The 19,083-nt window shown below is 39.8% G+C and overlaps 1 protein-coding gene across 1 annotated transcript in view; it reads right to left on the bottom strand.

Annotated features, from left to right (window-relative positions):
• LOC132381196 (neuron navigator 1-like) overlaps positions 1-19,083 on the bottom strand; it is a 752,075-nt gene that overhangs the window by 529,970 nt on the left and 203,022 nt on the right. The window contains exon 5 of the mRNA XM_059950487.1: positions 16,120-17,089. Within this exon, the coding sequence (XP_059806470.1) occupies positions 16,120-17,089 (970 nt within the window). The remainder of the gene's footprint in view (positions 1-16,119; positions 17,090-19,083) is intronic.

Genomic DNA, 19,083 nt, shown 5'->3' with positions numbered 1-19,083 from the left:
GCCGTCTGTTCCGAAATTGTTAGTTTGCTTTAAAGAAAACAATGAAATAGCGCGCTGCCGTCTGACAGCGTTTTCAAAAGTCTCCGGTTACCCCGTCCACACTGATCTGCCTGAGCAGCGGTTTTAAAAATGCCCACCCTGGAAAGCATTTCTGAAAAGCTCCAGTTTCCGGGGTCGAAAACGCAGTTTTAGTGCGGACGGAGGGTAAAAACGAAGAGAAAAAAGCTTCAGTCACAGATTTATCCAGTGTAGTGTGGATGTAGCCTTAATTGTACCTTTCACAACAAACAAATAGATTTTTGTTCATGAACCATCCTCTTACTATTGCTTCAGCACCCCCACCATTCATGAATGTAGTGTTTGATCAAATCTGCTAGGTGTGAAAAGGTTGAGCTCTGTCTATAACATTGTACTCCTTACCAGTTCATAATGCAGTATCAACAGATCAACACCTATTTTCAAATTACTCCCTGTGCTGCTCATAACAAATAATTTTTACATGCTTACACAAGGAAACATGATATGGATTATCAGACATAAGGTTGCAATATTGCCAAGCCATTAGTTTATAAATGATTTTGCAATAATTTATAAGCAAATTTGTCAAAGACATCGATATCCTAGAATGCTCCTGTTCTAATAATCAGATCTGTTTGTAAACAAGAGATGCAAGAGATCACAGATGCTATAATCAGGAGTAACAAAACGATTTACTGGAGGAACTCAAAAGGGTCCAGCAGCATCTGTGGAGGTAAAAGGCACTGTCCATCAAGCCTGAGTTTAGAGAAGGAAGATAGCCAATATAAGGAGAAGAAGGGGGAGAGAAGCTGAGACAAGGGCCGGGAGGTGATTGGAGGGTCGAAGATAGTTAGAGAATGATGGGCAGATGGAGCCTGGTGGGTGGGTGGGATGTGATGGAGCTGGGAGACAGACACAGATGGATGAAAGTTAGTTCATTCATTATGTGCTGAGTCATATGATTTGGATGATCATGGTCCTTGCATGACCATGATTGTTCTTGGCACATATTTCAAAAGAAGTGGTTTAACATTACCTTCTTCTGGGCAGTGACTTTACAAGACGAGTGACCCCAGCCTTCATTAACACTCTTCAGAGATTGGCTGCCTGGCGTCAGTGGTCATGTGACCAGGATCTGTGAAAAGCACCAGCTGCTCCCATGACTTCATGTGACCCTGATTTTGAGGGGAGGGGATGCTAAGCAGGTGCTACCCCTTACCCAAAGGTGACCTGCAGGCTAGCTGAGGGAAGGAGCCCCTTACACCTCCTTTACTAGAGATGTACTGCATCTCCAGCCCGCCTCCCATATGATAGGTAGAGGTAGGCAGAAGAACAGACAGTAGGAGCCAGGGGAGGGAGGATGTGGGAAAGGTGGAGACTGCTGCTGTAACCAATTTGCAAGCTCTCCCAATTGCCGCAGTGGCACATGATCTGAGATGATGAATGTCTTTTTTTTGTCTTCCCAAGAATAATGTGATGGCTGTACAAATGGAGATAAAAAGTGACAGATGCTGGAAATCTGACATAAAAACAGAAAAATGCTGAAATCACTTCTTGGAAGAAAAGTAAGTTAACATTTTAGGTTGATGGCCTTTCATCAAAACTGACAAAGTTAGGGCAGGATTGAATGGGTCAAAGTTCAATACAAGGTGGCAATGAGAAAATGGGTTAATTGTGGGGGGGGGCAATTAGAGAGAGGGAATCTGAACACAGGAGCATAAAAGCTATGAAGTAAGGGCAGTTAAAAAATGAGAACATAAAGGGAGTATAAACATTACAAATGAAAAGTTGTAGGGTGTGCTTGTGAGAATGGAGAACTGAGCCAATATCAGAAATGGACTGGGCTAGCCAGTCCAGACACAGACAGAGTGAATTAGTTGAATTGTAGAATTTGATACAAATCCAGAAACTGCAATGCATCTGGAGTTACTGTTCTGTAAGTTTGTGCTGGGTCTTGTGACAACAGTGAAAGAAGCTACAGACAGATGAGCAAAGGGATGGGAATTAAAATGGCAGACAACGGGAAGCTCAGGGTTTCCCCCTGAAGTCACTCAACCTGTGCTTCGGTTTCTGCAATGTGACGAGTGCAGTACACTAAACTGGAAGAAGTGCAAGTGAATCATTGCTTCAATTGGAAGGAATGCATGAATCCCTGGGTGGTGGGAAGGGAGGCAATAAAAGGGCAGATGTGGCATCTCCTGAGGTTACTTTGGAAACTGCCACAAGAGAGGGAGGGATTAGTGGAGACAGAAGTATGGACCAGCGTATTGAGAAGGTCACGCTCTATTCAACACGCTGAAAAAGGAGGGGAAGTGGAAACATACGTGAAAATTCAGTCAACTGCTCACCTTTATGAGTTTTATTTTTTCTTTCTTTTTACACTATTTTTATTCAGAAGGAAAAAACAAGATTTACAGAGTGAAACACATAGATAGATCTCAACATAACTTGTGTACATTCATATATTGTGATAAAATTGATCAAAATGGTATAGCATAACACATAAAGGTATACGACTCTGTAATCAAAAAATTAAAGATAAGTCATACATCATAAAAGAAATTCTTTATATAAAAAAAGTCAACCCCTAACAACTACCAAAGAAAAAAGCTGATGGATGATAATGGATAATTAGAAAAAAAACATATTCGCTTAAAAGAAGATAAAAATATACATAAAAGTCTGTGCACTGTTAAACTTCATAAATTGGAAAAGTAATTTAGGAAATATCCCCAGATATCATAAAAAGATTGTTTTGAATTTAAGACTGAGCAGCGTATCTTTTCTAAATTTAAATAAGACATAATATCACGTAGCCATTGAAGATGTATAGGAGGGGTAGACTCCTTCCATTTAAGCAAGATTGCTCTTCTTGCTAAAAGAGAGGTAAAAACTAAAACCTGTAGGTTAGGAGTATTTAAAGTTATATCTTCATTGGCAATAATACCAAACAAGGCAGTAAGGGGATTTGGGTCAAACTGGACCCTAAAAAGTTGTGAGAAGGTATGGAATATTTCCTGCCAAAACTTTTCAATTTTAGGGCAAAACCAAAACATATGAATTAAAGAGGCATCAGCAGAGTTGCATTTATTACAAAGTGGAGAAACATTCGAGTAAAAACTGGACAGCTTCTGTTTAGAAATGTAATCTCTGCAAACCACTTTAAATTGTAGAAGAGAATGACGAGCACAAAAAGATGATTTATTAACCAGTTTAAGAATTTTATTTCATCTATCATCAGAAATCTGACAATTTAGGTCATCCTCCCAAGCTTTTTTTATTTTTTAATTGACTAGAATACATAATTTAATAGATTTTCAATGTTTTGATAATACACGTGACCACCAGGTACAGATTACATTCAATCTTAGTTGTCGCTGGTCGGCTGCACTTAGTGGGTGACAAGCAATGTCCATGGCAGAATTTGGGGTACACCAAGCCCACCTCCTCCATCATGGTTCTGTCTGGCCACGATGGGATAATATCAATCTAATGCAAATGGCAATAGCAAACTTGGTTGTTACGATTGGTAACTGATTTATTATTGTCACATGTACCAAAATACAGTGAAGAGCTTTTGTTTGTATGCCATCCAGGCAAATTGTTCCCTATATAAGTAACTGTGGAAAAAATCAAGAATGTAGAACACAGTGCTACAAGAAAGCAGAATATTCTGTTACAGATATTGTGGTATTGCATCATTAACCTAGTTTAATAGAAAACCCGAGATGATTCACAGAAACATACATTAAACATTATGACTTCAAGTGAAAGGAAATATCAGCAGAGAACAGGTTTTAAGGAACTGAGGTCAAGATATTACACAGAATGCCTGACAATGGTGCAAGAAGTAATGGGCAGAAATATACGAAGTATTCAAAGTTTTACAGGTTAAAAGAAGGGATGGATTAGGCTTATTAGGCTGCTCAATAAAATGAAATCCATCATGCTTCTCCATTCACACACAAGGGAAAATCTGCAGATGCTAGAAATCCAAGCAACACACACAAAATGCTGGAGGAACTCAGCAGGCCAGGCACTTCATCCTGATGAACGATCTCAGCCCAAAACGGCAACTGTACTTTTTTCCATAGATGTTGCCTGGCCTGCTGAGTTCCTCCGGCATTTTGTGTGTGTGTGTGTGTGTGTGTGTGTGTGTGTGTGTGTGTGTGTGTGTGTGTGTGTGTGTGTGTGTGTGTGTGTGTGTGTGTGTGTGTGTGTGTGTGTGTGTGTGTGTGTGTGTGTGTGTGTGTGTGTGCGCGCGTGCGTGTGTGTGTTGCTTGCTTCTCCACTGTTGTTTTGCGATCAGCTACCCATGCTCACGACTACAATCAGGGTCTTTAAAATGGAAATGCACAGTTGTCTGTGAAATGTAAATTTACAGCTGTTCTTAAAGCATCTCTATTAAATAACATAGCATTACCTTAGGAGGTCTGCTTTCACAAAGAATGCGAACAGTTTAAGTGATTACTTAGAGTGACTCTGAATAGGTGTTTATCATTACAGAGGTGGGGGCACAGATAGGGTGTCCAAGAAAGATGAACACATTTAAGGATTTTGTAGGAAAACAGAAGACTGAAAATGAAGTGCTCATTTTCAAGGAGATTGCTTTAAGAAATATCTTGATTTCACAGGTGAAAGTGGGGAGATTTCACAGATCCTCTGAAGGGACTGCCTATTTATAATATCAGCTGGTATGAATCCAGAAGGCCAGGTCAGGAGTCCAGCACTTCAGTGAGATGAGAGATGGCCTTGTTCATTTTTGAAGATGAGAAGCAGGGAGTGAACTCGGCGGAACCTAAGATGGCTCAGACAGAAAAGATGTGGCAAGAATGGTCTCAGATCAAAGCAGTTTATGAGCTCCTTGTATTTATGACTAAATTCTCCTCGGGCATCCAGCCGGGTACAAGAACCAATTTTAACTGACATTTCAATGACAAACTTTGGCATCTTCATAGAGATGATCCCTGGGAATGTCTAATCCAGTGGTATATATACCCCCTCATCCATTCCTCCTGATTGGGTAGTCCTCATCCAATCAGGTTTCCACCAACCCACCTTGTTTGCGATTGAATTCCAGTTCTTACTTAGGTGAGACCTTTGTCTTTGCTAAAATTCTTTTCTTCTAGTTTTACTTCAATGGCTTCCTTCACCAGGTGCTCCCAAAAGCCATTGGTGCGGCACAGTACCTTTGTGCCGCAAAAGTCAATCCTAAGACCATTGCAAAATGCAATGTTCTGCGACCGCCGATTTCTCTGGGTAACTCAAACAATTACACCTCCTGTGCTCCTTGATACAGGTTTCCACCGAGCGGCCCATACGACCAACATACACTGCTCCTGAAGAAAAACCTGATTAGTACCATCCACAAACCTGTAAGGAAGCTCAGCTCACAGCGTATGAAGGTCAAAGATGACTGGGACTCAGGATGGCTAGCATTTACAGGATTCCCTGACTTTCAACTTTGAATTGAACTCATTAATTCTCGTATCTGGTAAAATTTAGATTCTGCCAAAAAATGTGTGGATTAATCAATATGGAAGAAAGTTATGCAATACCATTCTTCTGTGTAATCAATATTAATATTTTGCCAAGCAAAGCAGGTCTTGCAAAATGTCCTTCATTTCCTCATTGTACTGGAGCCAGAGTTAGAATATCTGTCCTGTGCTTTAATTAGGAAACAATCTCACTTCATCTCCATGGACTCTGATCTCATTCAGTTTCTCACCCAATATGCTGCATCACTTGTTAACACCACCATTGGTTAAAATAGGAGAAAAGGAATGTTGTTAAATCTCTCTTTCCAAGTCCTGACAAAGGTCTCAGAAGTGCTAGCTGTCTTTCTTTCTAATAAAGGAAGTCTTCAATATTAAATTTTAAAAAATTTTTAAATAACGGAAGTGAAAAATCAGATCTAACCAAATACAGCAATTTTTAATCACATACAAAGTGGCACAGTAGCGTAATGGTTTGCACAATGCTTTACAGTACCAGCGACCTGGGTTCAATTCTCACCGCTGTCTGTAAGGAGTCTGTACGTTCTCCCCGGGCGTTGCTGAGTGGCCGGGCTCAAGAAGGGCCTATTCTGCGCTGTATCTCAATAAACAAATAGTCACATGTATTTACAACCGAAGACTTCATTCCCTTTCAGTGTATATACTATGACTATGATGTTACATCTAGCTATTAAATAATCAATCAAATAAATTGCTTAAAAATCAAAATTGGGCTGATAAACAAATCTGTTCCAATCAATAGTTTACAAATTACACCAGTTAGGCTTGACACAGGATTACAGCTGAAATGTAAAGCAATAACTAAGTTGTTGTCATTAGCCAACATATAATATTTAATGAAGTGGCTATTACAAGTATCATCAGGATTTACAACAATGTGTTGACAATTTTGCAACTAAATGCTAAAGACAAGTCTGAAGAATTTGCGATCATTTTCTGGCAGCAGAACAGAGCAGGTCCATTTTATATCCCTTCACAGGTCCCTGCCAGCACAGAAGCAGTCTATGGTTAATTCGATTAATTTGACATTAGTTCAAAAAATAGCTAAGAACATTGAATGCATTGAAGATTATGGAACTACATAATTTCCAGGTTTTGATTTTATGTACTACATTGTGGAACAGGCTGCATCCTGAGTCATGTTCTAGCAGTATAGTTACAATATTGTCACTTATTCCACAATGTGAAAAAATTGCCTGGGAGATGAAGAATCCCAGCCCAAAACACCAGCTGTTCCTTCCTCTCCCACAGAGCTGCTCTGCTCCTCCAGATCTTGTGTTGGTTCCTCTGGATTTACATAATCTGCACAATCTCTGGTGTTCAAGGCAAGTTCAATTCCTTCCTCAACAATCTCCTCACAATTAGCAGTCATGCAAAGAATTGTTAAAAGTGCTATTAAATGGTACGTAATTACTAAAAACCTGAACTAAAAACTTCACCAGATACACTTGGCTTCAGTCCAAACAACTAAATTCAAGAGGTAACTGCGCTTTCTTCAAGGCAAAGCATAAGCCAGTGTGGCATCAAGACATCCTGATAAAACTGAAATCAATAGACATCAAATGGAACACACTCCTATGACTAGAGATCACAGGGAAAATGACAGATTGTCAGAGACCAATTACTTCAGCCAGATGTCACTGCAGTAAGAGTCTTGGACTTAACAGTCTTCAGCTACTTGTTTAATAACTCATTAAACGTCTGATGATGGTGCAAACTTTATGTCCATTGGCAAGTCCTTATTAAACAGCACACAGCAAACTCTGGACAACATTCAAGTTTCCACTGATAATCATCCGCACCATATTCAAGTCAGGCAATGAACATCAATCACCAGAGTTCGACCTTTTACCTTGGGACATTATTATTACTGAAGCCCCATCATCCTGTCAGTCACCACTGAGTAGAAATTTAACTGGACTAGCATCCTGCGGCGAGTTCCTCACCCTCTGATTGTGGAGCCTTTCTGTCATCTACAGGACACAAGTCACAACTGTGATTGACAACTCTGCACTGGAGTGGATTAGTACAGCTCCAACAATGTTCACAGGACTTCATTCAAATGAACATCTTGTCACCATACTGCTTTGCAAATTGTTTTGTCCAAGGACAATTGTTTGAACCTTCCTGGTCTTGGTCCACCATCTGGAACTGTAGCCCACTGTATCTACTCTCTTCCATTCATCTGGCCAAATGCAAAGGATACAAGTTTGGTGATGGGTTTCTGCAATGGCCAAGCCTCAGGCAGGAGAGTGCTAATCAACTGCTGTTTCATTTAGTAGGACTGTTTGCATCCGGGGGTGCTAGAAAGAAAAGACGTATAAGGACACCTCCTGCGGTTGTATGGAAAAGTGCCTTTCCAGGTGAGGTAATACTTCACCTGTGAGGTTGTCAGGGTCATCTATTATATCCACTGCTGCCAGTGCAGCCTCCTCCACATCAGTGAGAACCTAAGTAGATTAGGGATCACTTCATCAATCACTGCAAAAGGCAAGATCGCCTGGTGGCTGCTCATTTCAAATTGAACTTCCCATTCCAACATGTCTGTGAATGGCCTGTTCTGCTGCCACAGTTAGGCTACACTCAGTTTAGAGGAGCAACATCTCATATTCCTGTTTGGATGAGCATTAATTCTCTCTTTTTCCACCCCCCATTGTGGTTAACCTCTCTCCCTTTCTCTTCTCACTTACCCATCATCTCCCTCTGGCACCCATCCTCATTCCCCTTATTGATGGTCAACTACCCTCTCCTATTAGATTTCATCTTCTTCAGCCCTTTATCTCTTCCATCAATCATCCCCTAGCTTCTTATTTCATCCCTCTGCCCCACACACCCACCTTCCCCCTCACCTATCATCTGCCAGCTTGTACTTCTTCCACTATCCCTCACCTTCTTATTCTGGCTTCTGTCCCCTTCCTTTTCAGCACTGAGGAATGGCCTCAGCCCAAAACAACGACTGTTCATTCCCCTCCATAGGTGCCACCTGACTTGCTGAGCTCTTCCAGCATTTTGAGTGTGATGCTCAAGATTTCCAACATTTGTAAAATCTCTTATGTCTGTGTGTATGAAAGGCAATGGTTGGTGGGACTGGAAGAGTAGATCAGACAGCCACAAAGCAAACCGCCGAACGGGGAAGAGAGGGAAGGGTGCACTCGGTACTATTTTCTCATGAAGTTATTCATTTAATCTTTTTCCAATATGCTGCAATTCTACTACATCCATTGTTCACAATATGATCTCCCCTACACTGAGAAAGTACATACAGTTTAGGGGACTGCTTTGCAGTTGGATCCTCGACTTCTTAACCGGAAGACCACAATCTGTGCAGATTGTTGATAATACCTCCTCCTCACTGACGATCAACACTGGTGCACCTCAGGGGTGTGTGCTTAGCCCAGTGCTCTACCCTCTCTATACCCATGATTGTGTGGCTCGGCATAGCTCAAATACCATCTATACATTTGCTGATGATTCAACCATTGTGGGTAGAATCTCAAATGGAGATGAGGGTGCATACAGGAGCAAAATATACCAGTTAGCTGAGTGATATCCCAGCAACAACCTTTTACTCATTGTCAATAAGACAAAAGAGCTAATTGTGGACTTCAGGAAGGGTAAGGTGAAGGAACATGAACCAAACCTAACACAGGGTTCAGAAGCAGACAGAATGAACAATTTCAAGTTCCTTGGTGTCAAGATCTCTGAGAATCTAACCTGGTCCCAATATATCAATACAGCTATAAAGAAGGCAAGATGGTGGCTATATTTCATTAGGATTTTGAAAAGATTTGGATTGTTACCTGAAACACTAAAAATTTCTATAGATATACCATGGAGAGCATTCTGACAGGTTGTGTCATTGTCTGGTATGAGGGGCTACTGCACAGGATCAAAATAAACTACAGAAAGTTGTAAAATTAGTCAGCTTCACTTTGGGTACCAGCCTCCATTGTATCGAAGACACCTGCAAGGAGCAGGGCCTCAGAAAGGCAACATCCATTATTAAGGACCCCTATCACCCAGGCCATGCCCTCTTCTCATTGTTACCACCAGGAAAGAGGTACAGAAATCTGAAGACACATACTCATCAATTCAAGAACAGTTTCTTCCCCTCTGCCATCCGATTCCTAAATGGACATTGAATCCATGAACACTACCTCACATTTGTTTCTTTTTTTAAATATATTATTTCTGTTTTGCATTATTTTAATCTATTGTATATATATCACTGTAATTGATTTACTAAGTTATTTATTTTTAGTACTGTTGCTGCTGAGTTAACAAATTTCACAACACATATGGTGATATTAAACCTGATTCTGATTCTAATGACTCAGAGTTCCCTAGTTGTTTTCTGCTTTAATTTTCCATCCACTACCACTGCAATCTGTCTGTTATCGATCTCCTGCATTTTTACATCAAAGCTGAATCAAAGCTTGGGGAACAGTCCTGTGGACTCAATATTGAATTCCACAACTCGTTCAGAACTGACCATTTCTGCTGGAAACAAATCAACTGTGATGGTTAGGTTAGCTATCCTCTTCCCATTAGCATAAACTGACCTAATGGACACACACACACACACACAATGCTGGAGGAGCTCAGCAAGCCAGACTGCATCTATAGGAAAGAGTATAGTTGACGTTTCGGGCCAAGACCCTTCATCAGTCCTGAAGAAAAGTCTTGGCCCAAAATGTCAGCTGTTTACTCATCTCCATAGACACTGCCTGGCCTGCTGAATGTTTGAATGTTTCCAGTTTTTTGTGTGTGTTGCTTTGGATTTCCAGCATCTGCAATTTTTCTCATGTTTGAAATGGACTTATACTGCAGGCAAGCACTTTAAATCTTGTTCCTGTTCCTTTGACTGTATTCTCACTAATATCCTCATTTATTAGCTTTTGTTCAGTATCTATTCCCTGTAACTGCCCTATTAATCCATCAACCAGATGATATCTACAACATACATTTGTAACAACCCTGCTTTCTTTATCCTAATACCCCATACCTTTTCTGCAACTTTAGACAAATTTGCTTTTTCTTTCCCCATTTCTTCACTCTGAAATGTTAACTCTCTTTTACTTCCCACAGGTGCTGGCGACCTGCAGAATGTTTCCAGCATTTGGCACGTTTAAATAAGATAAATGAACTATAGAACGTTTCTTAAGTGAACTATAGAGACAAAAGAAGAAGGATCAGAAAATTAAATATTCCTGGCTATGGTGTAGGAGCCATGCATCTATCTTCTATCTGCACTGTATTCTGTGTTGCACATTTACTGTGTGTGTTATGGTAATGAGTCACACGAGTGGGAATGTGGTAAAAGCGAAGGGAATAAGTTACATATCCATGCTTTGTCCTCTGTAGTTTGGAGCTGGGGACTGACGGATGTCATATCTGTTGACCACTTAGTTACAGTTAATTATGGTTAAGTTTCATCGCCTCAAAAGCATATCAATCAAGGATAACAAATCCTTGGGGTTCGCCAACAGTAGCAAGTCATTTGTTAGAATTGGCTGCTACACCCTGGCATTGAGAAAAGACACAGAAGGGTGAAAAGGAAATTGAGGAATGGGATGATATAAAGGAGGGGTCAAAGAATAAATCCATTTGGTTGGAATGAAGGAATGTGAGAATTCTACCGACTCTGGAAATAACCGGTGCAAATAGTGGGAAGGAGACAGGAGATAATTACATAAAGAAATATATAAAGATAATAATGGGGGACTTCATTTGTCATAAAATATTGAGCAGAAAGAACGAAAATGGAGAGTATTTCCAGAAATGAGAAAAGAACATTTCTATCAAAATATTTTCAACCTTTTAAGTTCCAATTCTTGTTACAAATGAAGTGTTTCAGTGAGGGACACTGAGTGTTTTGTAGTCATAATATAATGACTTTCAGAATAGTTATGGAAAAGACAGGGAATGTTCCAGAATGAAAAAAAACCACTAAACTGAAAAAGTGTGAATTTCAGTGAAGTGAGAAAGGATCTGGCCCAAGTGTGTTTTGCCTTCTATGCATGCTGAACAAGGAATGGAACAATGGAAGGCCTTCAAAAGAAGAGGTGACTGAGGTTCAAAGTAGATACATAAGGGGGAAATGGAAAGTTAGTTAAAACTAAAGGTCCTTGGATTGACAAGAAATCTAAATAAGACGTATACACAGCATACGCAAAATAATGGAAAACTGTGGGATAAGTTGAAGAAAATACCAAAGGGACCTGAAAATTAGAATGAGGGTTAAAGAGAGGACTTAAAGAGCTGATAGCATCAAAGGAAAACCAGAAATCTGTTATTAACATTTGAATAGCAAAAGAGTACTAAATAGAAGGGTAAAAGCAATTAGAGATCAGGAGATGTAGCTGAGGCACTAAAAGAGCCTTTCACCACGAGGAGAGGTATGTTTTAAGCAGGATAATTAGAGGTTGTAGTCAAATAGTGCATTTAAAAATAATGAAGTACTCAGGACAGAACAGTTCCCAAGTGAGGAGGGATGCATCGTGGATGGCTGAACAAACTGAAAGTGAAAATTGTGGAGGCCCTGGTCAAAACTTTCCAACCATCATTAGATGGTACTGAGTAGCTGAAAGGTTGCAAGCATTGTTCTCGGTGCAAAAAAAAGAGTAGGGATTGTCCTGGGAACAGGCCAAAAGAGCTGGGATTGTTTTCCATAGAAGTGGAGATTATCTACAGGTGTTCAAAATCATAAAGACTTTCTTAATTATAAAGAAACAGTTCCTAACAGCAGAAATCTCATTAATCTGTTTTTAGTATGCTTTCCCGGAAGTCGAACATTATTTAAACTTTTAAAATGAGATAACATTAACTGATTATTTTAATCAACAATTATTAATTAAAAGATGAACATGAGCACCGATTGTGAAAAATAATTTGTGTTTCACTATCTTGATTGCTAACTTTGATGAAGTAATAGAAAAAGTTTATGAGAATAGCAGTACGGCAGGTGATAGTTTCAAAGATCTTTCAAAGGTGCTTAACGAAGAACCACAGAGTCAACTTGTCAGCAAAATTTAATTCACTAAAATGAGTGTACAAAAGCAGAGAGGTGTGATGAATGGCTGTTGATCGCCATAGAAGGGTGGCGCACAGTACAGTTTTCCCAGGCGTTGACTTTAGTATGGCTGGACTCATTGTTATTATTTATTAATGGGTTTGGCTTGGGATATTCAGGGATATCTTTCAAAACAGAATGTGATAAAGCTGAGGAATGTTGTAAACCATGAGGAGGATGTCAACAGCAGAACATGGAGAGACTGATAAGCTGGGCAGAAGTAAGGCAAATGAAATATAACTCTGAGAAATGAACAGAATCATTCTAGTCATCAGATTAATGGTGGAACTTTAATGATGATGTGAAGTGTGTTGAAGCTGAATATGAGGTAAGGGTCAGGTACAATTTAAAACACCACTGAAACATACGGAATTCCTCAGCTTTCCCAGAAGAGGAATGTATTACGGAAACAAAGAAGCTGTGCTAATCTTCAGTTCTCAGTTGAAGATCATCACATCAGTTTTGAATATCACAATTTATGAAGAATATCAGAACAGTAGGTAGAGTTATTAAAAGACTTATTAGATTGCTCTTCTCAATGAAAGAATTTTCCAGAGGATAAACTGGAAAAACTATGTTGCTCTCTTCAGAAACAAAAGGGATGTTCCAACTTATGAAATCAGTTGATAAATATGAAAATACTGCTTCTAGTGGTAATAGGACTAGCAGCAGGGACAGTCCCAGAGCTGCCAAGCGATACTATTTACAGCTCAAGCATCCTAGGTTCAATCCTATCCTCTGACTATGTTCTCCCTGTGACTGTCTTTCCTCCAGGTGCTCTGGCATCCATTCACATTCCGAAAGTGAGCAGGCTTTTGGGTCAGTTGACAATGGTGAATTATCTCTAACCTGTAGGGGGGGGGGGTATCTGTGGGAGGGGTGGAGTAGGGTGTGATGATGAAAGTAAAATGGGTTAGGCTGGGATTGATTTTCTTGATGGTCAACACAGACTAGTTGGACTGAGGAGGCCAATTTCCATGCTTTACCTCTCTATGACTGGCATTTGGGGCCAAGATAAGAGCACTTTCTTTTAAACAAAGCAATTTTTGTAATGTGAAATTGGATGGTTAGTTGGTGAAGCAGATTCAATAACAATTTACAAAGTGGAACAAGATAACTGCCTGAGTCAAAAATATGTCCTGGGCCTGAGGGAAAAGAGCAGAGAACCCTGGGTATCAATATCTCTGAGGATCTATTCTGGGCTCAACATATTGATGCAGCTACAAAGAAGGCACGACAGCAGCTATATTTTGTGAGGAGTTTGAGGAGATTAGGTATGTCACCAAAGACACTTGCAAATTTTTACAGATGCACTGTGGGGAGCAATCTAACTGGCTGCATCAACATCTGGTGGTGGGGAGGAGGCTACTGCACAGGATCAAAACAAGCTGCAGAGAGTTGGAACTCCATTGCGGGCACTAGCTTCCATAGTATCGAGGACATCTTCAAGGAGCGATACCTCATAAAGGTGAAATTCATCATTAAGAACCCCCATCACCTAGTTCTTGCACTCTTCTCATTGCTACCATCAGGGAGGAGGTACAGGAGCCTGAAGGCACACACTCAGTGATTGAGGAACAGCTTCTTCCCTTTGGCCACTAGATTTCTGAATGGATGATGAACCCATGAACGTTACCTCAAATTTTTTCCCCCTTTTTGTATTATTTATTTAATTAAACTTTATAAATAAATAAATATTTACTTACTATAATTTAGCGTTTTTCTTATGTATTCCAATGTACTGCTACCACAAATCAACAATTTTCATGACAAATACTGGTGATATTAAACCTGATTCTGATTGTCTAAGTGAGTTGCTTTAACAAGTAACAGGCCAGCCACAAGGTGCCAAATGGCTGCTGTTTTTTTATGCATTCCATGAGTACCTGTCAGAAGAAATACTCAAATCATTGCCAGCGCATGAACTCTCCATAGTAGCCCCTAAGCAACAATCTTCATACCATTCAGCTGAAAATAGTTCTTGTACTTATCATGCTTTTACCTTTATTCTCTATCACATTTTTAGATGAGCAAATCCTCCAACCTGATGGCATGAACATTGACTTCCCTAACTTCCGTTAATGCCCCCCTCCCCTTCTAACCCCATCCCTGATATATTTAGTTTTTTTCTCCCCTCCCTTTTTTTTCTTTTTCTCTATGCCCATCACTCTGCCTGCTCTCCATCTCCCTCTGGTGCTCCCCTCCTCCTTTCTTTCTCCCTAGACCTCCCGTCTCATGATCCTTTCCCTTCTCTAGCTCTGTATCCCTTTTGCCAATCACCTTTCTGTCTCGCAGTTTCACCCCACCCCCTCTGGTTTTCTCCTATCATTTCGCATTTTCCCCTCCTCCTCCTACTTTCAAATCTCATACTATCTTTCCTTTCAGTTAGTCCTGACGAAGGGTCTCGGCCTGAAACGTCGACAGTGCTTCTTCCTATAGATGCTGCCTCCCCTGTTGTGTCCCACCAGCATTTTGTGTGTGTTGCTCCAATATGATCTTACTACTTTGGCATGTAACTGTGGAACACTATGGAAGAACCCAAGAAAATGTCCTATCCAGCTACTTCCTTGTTTTTTCCTTGATATTTATTAACAACTAATCATTTACATAAAAGTAGATTAGGTTTGCCCCATTAGTTGTCATTGATCAAAATGTCAAATCTGGTTTTCTCTCCATAGATGCTGCTTGACCTGCTGGCACTGAGCTTTCAAATTCCTTGCATTTGGAATTCATTGCTTCTTAAACTTCTCACAAGCTGCATCAATTACGTTATGTCATTCAGTGACTGAGTTAGACCGGTAGCAGTGGGAACAACATATCAATATTCTGAGCTACAACACTGCAGGATATGGGAGATTTCCCATTGTCAGCTCCTTACCTCACCTGTGCTTTTTCGGGAGTTGACAATTGGAAGTCATATCCCATTATGCTCAGTCTTCGTGAACTTCCTTTACTTGGACAATCTCTCAAATTTAAGGATGCATGTATTTGTTTAAGCTTGGCAAACCAGCTAGAACCTGGAGTTGACAGAGCAAAATCTTAGTCCAATGCTGAGAAGACCCATTATGATTAGGGACCAGGCTCTGCTACATAGACTCAGTGCACAGAATATGGAATTCCCACTTGCTGTAGGAATCCAAATACCTCACAGCTTACACAATTTTTAAAGCTCTTCAGTAATATCAAAAGAACACCGGGACAGCCAGCAGTTTCCGGAGTGTGAACACAGCACAATTCACTGCAACTTTTAGTCTAACATAGGAAAAAGAAAAGCAACAAAAGTAAATAAAAGAGCAATTATCGTGACTAAAAGTTCATTTCTCTGTTTTTTTTTTCAAATATATTGGTTCATTTTGCACCCTAACAACACATCAGTGAGGCGAATTAGGCTAAGGCTTTGAAGTGTGCACAGAATAACAGTAGGCATAACATTGAAGCATCACAGTCACTTAATGAGTAAGCTGTAACCTTGCTCAATTGAATAAGCATTGCTAATTGTGAATTCTTACTTACTTGTACATGAAGGGGGCTACCGTTGCTGTGTTGGGATGGCTGTTCTGTGTTGGAGATGGAAGCTTGATGACGTTGCTATTGATGGACATTTTCAGACCACCTGTACAAGTGTGCTTTGGAGAACTCACGGAGGAGACAGACAGCTCTGAAAAATCTTCATTGTCATCTAAGAGCAAATTGGAGAAACTATAGGACTTCCAGCTAACATCAGATTTCCGCTGCCTTTGACTGGAACTGCTTTTAGGTTTCTCTGTATCTGTTGCACTTCCACAACTCGACAGCTGTAATAGATTATCATTTGAAATACTGAATCTGGATTTACACTTTCCCCTGGGAGGAAGAGTTGCAACGCCCTTCTGCACATCATTCAAAACCTTGTTCCTTGCATGATTAAATCCAGCAATTCGAGAGGCTTTTGTGGAAGCCACTTTTCCCCTGGAGTTGATTCCACTACTGTCACTCTTCTCTTCCTTTTGACCTCTGTCTGACATTTTTGATGCTGCCTTCTGCATGTTCTGAGTTTTATTCAAAGTTTGAACAGTTCCCTTCCGTGGCAGCCGTGGACTATTATATGCAGATTCTCCACTGTCTGCTTCAGTATTACCTGGTTCAGGATTCCCAAGTTCCACTGAATTATCCTGCCCCTTGTTGTTCAAAAAGGCTTCAATTCTGCCCTCTGCAGTATTTCTAGAAGTTTTACTGTGATATTTCATTTCCTCCACTGATTTGTTTGCATTAGATAAGCCTTTCTCATATCCTGGGCTAGGAGCCTTATCCAGATCACTTACTGAAGAAGAAACGGCGAGATTTAGCTGCCTGGCGGTCTGTTTGGAGGACACCTCCGAGGTTTGTTTTCTACTTGGCGGTAGGTTTCTCGATTGAGACGTGGTTGAAGTATGGTGATGCCTTGTTGAATTCAACTGCACATTCCCATTCATGACAGGCAGCTGAGTTATATTGTCAGACAGATCTGAAAGAGATGGAAGATACAATCTACATTTAATCATTGTTTCTGATTTAAACAAGCAAATAAAATCAAAGTAATGGAATATAAATGCCTCTAGAAAATATTGCAGTAAAAGGAATATTGCCAGCAAATCATGTTTGGATTTGCTGGCAATATTTCAAATATGCTTAACTACTAAATAAAATAAATTTTAAAATAAACATATTTTAAAGAAGTTTAGATCTATTGTTATTTAGGGACACAGAGTGGTAACAGGCCCTTCTAACCCAATGAGCCCACACGGCCCAATTATACCCATGTGACTGATTAACCTAGCAACCCACACGTCTCAAATGTGGGAGGAAACTGGAGCACCAGGAAGAAACCCATGCGGTAATGGAGAGAATTCACGATCTCTTTACAGACTGCAGTGGGAATTGAACCCGGGTCACTGTCACTGTAAACTGTTACACTAATCATTAGACTACCATGCTGCCCCAAACAGATATAATGGAAAAATAATTAAGGCAGATTGAAAAGTCTAATTTTTACACTACAGTTACACAGCACCTCAAATGGCTTGCTACCCTTCCTTAAAAAAACATCTGGAATTATTCATGCTGCAGCTGCTTTCTTCTGGATGTCACAGAAGATTTTCTCCAGTTGTGCTAAATGAGACCAACCTGTAATATGATATTTCCAATTCGACAAAATATCTCAATTTATGCTATTTTAGCTGAGTACATTATTAATGTTCAGCAATTTTAAGATTATAATACTAAATTATAAGTATATATCTCTACATTAAAAACCACCAAAACTGAAACTCACATTTAATAACACAGAACTGCAATATGCCAAAAGTTTATTATCACCATTTCTTTCTCACATTTCTTTCTGGTAAGTGTGCTCATAAAATCTACCCAAACTAGTGAATGACAATTGGAAAAAATTCAGCATTCTGAAGTTAATGGGAATAAAGCCACAATATCTATCCAATCTGACATCTCAGTTTCCATTCTTGACTCATTGCTTTTCTTGGCATAATATCTACATGATCCAATAATTCAGTAAATGTTACGTCCCACCCAGTATTCAAGCAGCACATTCACCCTTCAGTACCACTCCCAATGAGAAATTTTCATGAATACATTTTAAATTTTTAACCATCTGCTTCCCAGAAGTCTTAAAAAATGTCTTTGCCAGTTTCAGTTGTTGGTAGCTCAATAACATTGTATTCTTAAATAAGTACTGCAACAACATGACTTTAATACTATAATAATATCATGCTGATAATCATTATCTGAATCATGATTGTATATAAAAACAAAATTAAAATTTGATTTTATTTCTACAGCTGATCTGATTTGCTCTTCTCTCTTCGTTGTTTTCCAAGCGATGTCTGCAAGTGAATTACTGTCATTCTAGATCACTGATTGCTAACTATTGTATGGCTTCATGTAAGTGCAACACCTTAAGAGTTTACCTTCTTTTGTAGATCTTTTCCTTTTTGGAATTGGGAACTTTAAAGCTTTATTAAGTGCCTGATAAGTAGCATTCCTATCATATTTTCCCTATTTCAAATGTCCAAGTTCTAAAAGCTGTGTTTATTAAATCATACAAGCAGAGGTTGATAGTTACAAAATTAATAGTATTTATTCATTTTTTTATTTTGAGATACAGCACAGTAACAGGCCCTTCTGGCTCAATGAGTCTGTGCTACCCAGTTATACCCAAGTGAGCAATTAACCTACTAACCAGCAAGTACCTCTTTGGGATGTGGGAGGAGACCCACACGGTCACAGGGAGAATGTACACATAGCAACTGAACCTGGGTTGTTGCACAGTGAAGTGATATGCTACCTCGATGCCAACAAAAGAAAATGGACACACTTCAAAGGTATTGTCCACTGGTCGCAAACTGCTTCTGGTAGTAAGAGGGCAGTTGCCTGAAGAGACGGCTAAAGTAGGTGCTTGGACAGTATGGGGATCAAACTCACAGTTTTCGTGTTATTAAC

The sequence above is a fragment of the Hypanus sabinus genome, chromosome 25, assembly GCF_030144855.1.
Source record: "Hypanus sabinus isolate sHypSab1 chromosome 25, sHypSab1.hap1, whole genome shotgun sequence".
Lineage (NCBI taxonomy): Eukaryota > Metazoa > Chordata > Chondrichthyes > Myliobatiformes > Dasyatidae > Hypanus > Hypanus sabinus.
Note: the sequence above shows the minus strand (reverse complement) of the source record. Positions and strands in the feature narration are given on the sequence as shown.